General features: G+C 45.5%; 1 protein-coding gene across 1 annotated transcript in view; it reads right to left on the minus strand.

Moving 5' to 3' along the window:
* The window catches only part of LOC310777759 (tetratricopeptide repeat protein 28-like), a gene marked incomplete at its 5' end in the record, with an annotated part of 85,608 nt that overhangs the window by 12,998 nt on the left and 65,110 nt on the right, over positions 1-7,500 (minus strand). The window contains 5 exons of the mRNA XM_083638120.1: positions 100-244; positions 438-548; positions 2,321-2,495; positions 5,721-5,948; positions 6,169-6,298. Coding sequence (XP_083494246.1) covers positions 100-244; positions 438-548; positions 2,321-2,495; positions 5,721-5,948; positions 6,169-6,298 — 789 coding nt within the window. The remainder of the gene's footprint in view (positions 1-99; positions 245-437; positions 549-2,320; positions 2,496-5,720; positions 5,949-6,168; positions 6,299-7,500) is intronic.

Consider the following 7,500-nt stretch of genomic DNA (forward strand, 5'->3'; position numbering starts at 1 on the left):
GCAGAGAGACAGAGGGTGAAGCACAGGCTGGACGGAGGAGAGCATACATCTGATGTGCTCCGTGGAAATGTCTCACTCAGGAAACCTGTATAGACGTACCCCTTCCATTGGTGCTATGAGTAAGTCATACAGGGCTCGTAGAGGAGGTTTGCCAATGTTGCTCGCTCGGCAAGCAAGAGAGGATGTGCTTTCTCTGGCTGGAGACATGGTGGCGCTGTAGAGGCTGGTCATGCTCCGACAGCTCCTGCAGAGAGAGAGACACACACACATGCACACACACACACACACACACACACGCACACGCGCACACACACACACACACACACACACACACACACACACACACACACACACACAGGACACACTCCCTGGTTAGACTGCCATCGACCGTGTGTGTTTCTCCGACCAACAAGCGTGTGTTTTGCGGGTGTGTTGACCTGTTGAAGAGGTTGTTCCTGGACACCATGCGCAGGTAGCCCGTGGGGTCCTCAAACTGCTGCTCCAACAGATCTCCGGCTTCACTTTCAGTCTCACTGCTGGAGCAGACCCTGGGAGGCAGACAGCAACGCAAGCAGATGGCAAATGCTGGTAACATCTTCAAGTAATATTTTGTAATATAATTAGTCATATTTTTCCCCAGTAATGAGAAGGAATACAAGCAAATTACTATTTCAGTTCAATCATAAAGTAGTCTCGCTGGCCAGCCTCCTCTCCCTTCCGTCCGAGGAGTCTGGCGCCGCAGGTCTCCATAGTGGGATTGCGATGGGCGGCGCTTAGCAGCAGTGCCCTTGGAAAATAGTTTCAAACAATCCAACTTGCCATTTTCAGCGTGTAGCAACGAGCTAGCGTATAGGTTTCTGCCGTTAGCTTGCTAGCTAGTTAGCGTTGTTGTTTTCACTGAGGCGGCAGGGCACTATTTACAGCGACACACAGGGAGGACGGAGCCGCTCTGATTGACATGGTCGGAGCCAATGACAGAGCTTGTAATAAGCCGGGAGCAGACATCAGGCTGCCACTGAAACAGTCGCTCCAATGGGAGAGCAGAGTAGAGCAGGGGAGGGTTTATCCCAGTTAGCTATACTAATCATAAAGAGGTTTGTTTTCTACATCATTTGTTGTTGTTTCATACTAAACTAGCTTGGTTGAGAAACAGCAGGAAAGTGTACTCTCTGTGGGTGGTGATTGGGTCAGTGGCTACTCTGATTTTACCGAGCAAAAGTATGACAAGAACATTTGTCATGTGTGTTGTTTGGTTTCCCTGATGATCATTCGAAGGAGGATGCTATCACCAATTTTGTGCAACAGAAAGATAATATAATTAATTCGCATATCAAATTACTGCTGCCAGGGAGTAAAACGAATAATAAGTAATATATTTCTTTTTTCAAACAAGCCCAGTGATGATCTGTATTGAGTCTATTGACACAACATGCTGTAGGTTTATAGGGAAAGTAACAAAAAAGAGACGCATTACTGGAGGAGGGAGAGGTTAGCGGCCATCAATTACAGGACTCATCAACCTTGTGTATTGGACTGACGGCTAATAGGGTCGAACGTGCCATTTGCAAACACCGTTACTCTTTATGGAATCTTCAGGCTGAACTTTTCACACGGCCCAGGAGATCTGATCTGTGTTCAAACAGCGCTTCTGGGTTGCGGAGCATTTTAATTCTGCATACGTGCTGATACTCCCCACACTTCATCATCATCACACCTTCATCGACATGCTTAAACGGATGGGAGCTCCAGGGCACAGCTCAAACACACACGCACACGCACACACACACACACACACACACGCACGCACGCACGCATGCACACACACACACACACACACACACACACACACACACACACACACACACACACACACACACACACACACAAAAGACCTCACCTGATGTATGAGAAGTTGGCTTTCAGTGTTGGGCAGTAATATATTACTCAGTCTTATTATTACTGTAATATATTACTTTTCCCAGTAACGAGTAGTGTAAGGGATTACAATTTCCCAATACAGTAACTTCAAGTTACTCCATTGCTTTCTCCAAAGTGTGGAGATGATAAGACTGGCTATGCAAGACAGGGGGGAAATGTAACTAATTACTTTTGATACCAAGTAATAAGTAATGTAATAACTAAAAAGTAACTTATTACTCTTCCTGAGTAACTTGCCCAACACTGTTGGCTTTTAACACCGCTCCTCCTTTTCCTCGCGAGTGTTGCAAGGTGCTGGCGAAGAGTGTCTCTTCTGTGTGTGAATGGTTATCTCATAAAGTGGCTGAAGTCTGGTGGGCGCGTGCCAGCAGCACCACTGTACCTGCTGTAATGGCTGTCCACTCCCAGAGCCTCTCGAGCGTTGGAGATGTACTGCTCCAGGGACAGAGGGCCTCCTCCAGGGGCTCCTCGACCCTGCGGGCTGGCGCCGCCATCCTGCAGCTCGGACGCCTCCACCCCCGCCTCGCCCAGGTACACCTCGTTGAACTTCACGATGCCTACAGTGGATTCAGCAGAGCACAGAGCGGCACATTAGTGCACTGTGTGTGTGTGTGTGTGTGTGTGTGTGGTGTGTGTGTGGTGTGTGTGTGTGTGTGTGTGTGTGTGTGTGTGTGTGTGTGTGTGTGTGTGTGTGTAAAAGAGAGAGAGCGAGAGAGAGAGAGAGAAGGGTGTGTGTGGCAGCATACGGCTTGGAAAAATGAAGCCAATACAGAAGTGTCAAAAGCTGCACTTCCTCGATTGGCCACTTGAAGCTGGCTCCAAAAAAGGGTCATTCCCCATAAACCCCTATGTTAAAATGCCCAAATTTACAGCAGATAATAATAATAATAATAATAATAATAATAATAATAATAATAATAATAATAATAATAATAATAATAATAATAATAATAATAATAATAATAATAAACATATTTACAGACTAAAAAACAAAAACAAAAAACGGTTTGGTCTAGCTAATTTCACCATTCATAACAACTGTACGGGGGGGTGAATTTAGTACCGTAAATTCCGGACTATAAGACGCACCGGTCTATAAGCCGCGGGACCAAAATTGACTATTTTTTTCTTCTATAAGCCGCACCGGTCTATAAGCCGCGGGTGTTTTGATGTTTAATTACCATATGAAAGGGTTCGTGCACAGAGAGGAATGTCGGGAAAGGGATGGCTGTTTGGGGAAGCTCCCATTTATTAACATTTCAACAAAACAAAACAAAAGTCAGGTCACTAATCCCCAGACAAAATCACACAACAATAGGCTATATGTGCAGCAAACGGCTGTAACCAGAGAAGTCAAGTCACTAACCCTCGTCTTCCTCTTCTTCCTGCGTACTGAAACCACCAAAGTCCTCATCTTCAGTGTCGGAAACGAACAGGTTCAGGGTGGCTTCGTCAACCACTCTCCTCTCTCCTTCATTGTCACTCAAAACCAACGAACTCCTCTTCGTCACTGTCGGCATCGAACAGCCTCTGAAGCCTCTGACGGCCCTCAGCGCCAGCTGTGGCGGCGTCATCCTCTTCATCCCGCAGCAGTCCAGCGTTTTGGAACCCGTTGGTGATTGTGGATGTTTTCACACTCCTATAATATTCCGCTTCTACTGCTCGTCTTGTTGTGAATATTCCTTGATCTTCCTTTGTGTGAATTCGCCGAAGTTTGTGATTTTCTCCTGGTAGTCGGGGGAGGGAGTTGGCCGAGTGGCCGTTTGCTTACCGTAATTACCATATGTAAGTGGTCACGCACAGAGGGGATTGTCGGGAAAGAGATGGCTGTTTGAGGAAGCTCCCATTTACCGTATTACCGTAACATTTCAACAAAACAACATAACACAACACCACCGTTGTTTATTTTTACAGTGCACACAGTGTCCGCGGTGTGGTGAAAAGAGGGCAAGAGAGGAAATTAAAACAGAAGTGGATTTATAGTTAGAAAGAGTGCTAAAGAAGAGAGAATTCCGTTTTTTATTTTTTTATTTTAGTTACTCACAGTACTATTGACCAGTCCAACTCAAAAGATATTCGGCAGTTTCACTTTGAGCTCTTGTTCCGCCGCTGTCCATCAATGGTTATGACGAGTCTCGCTGGGTACAGTACGCCAAAGCGATATCCATTGACTCGATGATGCTGTTGTATGTTGCGCGTTTCTGTTGCACCAACGCGGACGGTGAGGGGCTTCTTCCCTCGGTGGCAGGCCGGGGTCTGGACGTGGCCGAGGCGCCCGGTGTGCCCTGTCCACCTCTGGTGGTTTCTCGCCTTCCTTCAGGTCCAGGATGTAACACAGGATTTTGCCACGAAAGCGTCCATGTCACCCATCTCAGCTCCCTCTTTTACATTGATCAGGCGAATGTTATTTCTTTTACTCCTGCTGATTAAGTCATCAACCTGCGTGTGCAGGGTTTCGATTTTGCATTTTATCCATTTTCGGACTCACTGTGTTGTTTTTGTCCTCCAGTGCGCGGATGCGCTTTTCCGCATTATAAACTCTGTTCACGGTTGCCTTAGTTTCTTTAGTGAGTGAGTGGATGGACTTCTGCACGTTTTCAAACTTGTTTTCAAGCTGCTCAAAACCTCTGAGCGATGTCGGACTTAATCGATAGTGTTTCACGGAGTAAAAGTTTAGCCCAAGCCGTGTATCTCCAGCCTCCAGCAGGTGAGTCATTTCCTCATTCATGGCGTGATTGCTTCGTCTTTTTCTTTCTGCTTACCTGTGTTGTGTTATGTTATGTTATGTTATGTTGTTAAAAGAGGGCAAGAGAGGAAATTAAAACAGAAGTGGATTTATAGTTAGAAAGAGTGCTAAAAAAGAGAGATTTTTTTTTTTTTTTTGGAAAAAATCCATAGATAAGCCGCACCGTTATATAAGCCGCAGGGGCCAAAAAACGGGAAAAAAGCCGCGGCTTATAGTCCGGAATTTACGGTATATAACTCACCTGTTTATACAGTCTATGGCTGCAAAATTGTATGGAATATTGTATTGATTGTATGGAGTCAATAGGAAAATGACCCTAGTTCTCACTTGATTAATTACCTCAGTAAAGACTAATGAGTTGATGGTCTCAATCACTAGTTTCAAGTCTTCTTCAACACAACATGCATGATGTTCATTTTGTAGATTATGACCCCATTTAGAGTCAGACGTAGCTCTAGCGGAAGTTCAGACAGGAAGACAATCTTTTGCATGCTATGCTATAATTCACTTCTCATATCATCCGGCCGCTCACATCTCTCATGCTTACTCATTCATAATTTCCTTGCTGTCATTTCGGCTGGTAGCAACATGTTGTATAATTGGAATGTTGATGATAAATGTATGTTTTTTCCTTTATTTTCCTTTTCTGTGTCGAAGCCAAAATAATATATTGCGGAAAAACCCCCACTCAAAACCTTATTAGACTTAACCTCATTTAAAACACACACACACACACACACACACACACACACACACACACACACACACACACACACACACACACACAGACACACACACACACACACACACACAGACACGCACAATACATGAGTTATGAGGAAGAATTTACCAACTCAAAACACAAACTTGAGGTTAGAAGAAAGGCATACAGGGGAAAGACTGCACTTGTAGGTCTACTTGAGTCATACATGATAGCGTGATAAATGTGTGCGTGCGTGCGCGTGTGTGTGTGCGCGCGTGTGTGTGTGTGTGCGTGCATGCGTGTGTGTGTGCGTGTGTGCGTGCGCGTGCGTACCTGTCCCTGGAGACAGCAGCCAGCTGTACAGAAAGCCCCCTGCCAGAGAGTAGTAGAGCACCAGGGCCCTCTGGCCGTTGACTGTGTCCAGGATGTGCTCCACAGTCACGGGGATGTAGGGGTCTGAGGCGGCCGCGTGCTGCCCTCCTTTCTGCCGCTCCACCAGGAGGTCGGCAAACGCCCGCGTGCGACCTCGCTCCGCTATGGCCAACGCCTCGTCATGCCGGCCTGCGGGGGGGAAACACAGATGAGGGAAGAAGAGGAGATAAGAGAGACTCTGAATTAGCATAGTTAGGACAGAGAGTGAGATAGTGGTATAAGTTGAATGTAACTGACAGTGTGAACTTGATAGAGTAAAGGTGAGATTGCCTTACAACATAAACGTGACTCATACTGCAAAAAATAAAATTAAAATTAAAAAAAGGAGAGGACACGATTATCCGTTTACCAAGGCTGACGAGGACTCTCTGGAGAGCCTGGTACGAGCTGGTTTGCAGATCAAACAGGGAGAGCTTGTAGTCCGTGCTGTGTTGCGTCTCATGACGAATTGTCTCGAACAACACAGATGCTCTGTACAACTAGGATACATGAGAAAACACATCAATACTAATGTACTAGAAAACTGTGGAAGCCACAATGTACACACAAATATGTATCAGTCACTTCTTTTGATGCAGTGGGTGCCAGTCTCAAAGTCTATGAATCTCTCAAGCCTGTTGGCTGTTGAAATACTGACCAGCAGGTGGCAGCATGAGTACGCTACAATACAAAAGAGTAGTGTCGGCCAATGATGAGGACTGCCATGCCTCTGTTTCCTCTATGCAATAAGGAAGATAATTTGCCTCTGAAGAAGGCATCACTTCCAACCACTAATGAGCAGTCTTGTTGGATTTGAAAACACGGTAAGATCTTTTAGCTGGAGAGGACTGCAGCACTTGGGAGTGAATGACAGGTCTGATGGTAAGAGTGATGGCTGGGGAAGCCGGCTCTAAACGAGCCCTCTCCTCCACTCAGCATCCAATTGATTTCATGCTGTCACCCTAGACCGGTGGTTCTCAACGTGGGGTACGGGGGCTACGTGGAGTCCTTGAGAGGGTCCCACGGGGTCTCCAGCAAATTCATAAATTGTTCACCTTCACCATTATTTCCATTAGAGAATGTAGAAGAATGAGTATTTTGATCATCATTTGACTGTCACCTCTTGAACTACAATACAGACTATCACCTCTTGAACGACAATACAGACTGTCACCTCTTGAACTACAATACAGACTGTCATCTCTTGAACTACAATACAGACTGTCACCTCTTGAACTACAATACAGACTGTCACCTCTTGAACTACAATACAGACTGCCACCTCTTGAACTACAATACAGACTGCCACCTCTTGAACTACAATACAGACTGTCATCTCTTGAACTACAATACAGACTGTCATCTCTTGAACTACAATACAGACTGTCATCTCTTGAACTACAATACAGACTGTCACCTCTTGAACTACAATACAGACTGTCACCTCTTGAACTACAATACAGACTGCCACCTCTTGAACTACAATACAGACTGCCACCTCTTGAACTACAATACAGACTGTCATCTCTTGAACTACAATACAGACTATCACCTCTTGAACGACAATACAGACTGTCACCTCTTGAACTACAATACAGACTGTCACCTCTTGAACTACAATACAGACTGCCACCTCTTGAACTACAATACAGACTGTCACCTCTTGAACTACAATACAGACTGCCACCTCTTGAACTACAAT

Source organism: Poromitra crassiceps (genome assembly GCF_964638095.1).
Source record: "Poromitra crassiceps genome assembly, chromosome: 6".
Taxonomy (NCBI): domain Eukaryota; kingdom Metazoa; phylum Chordata; class Actinopteri; order Beryciformes; family Melamphaidae; genus Poromitra; species Poromitra crassiceps.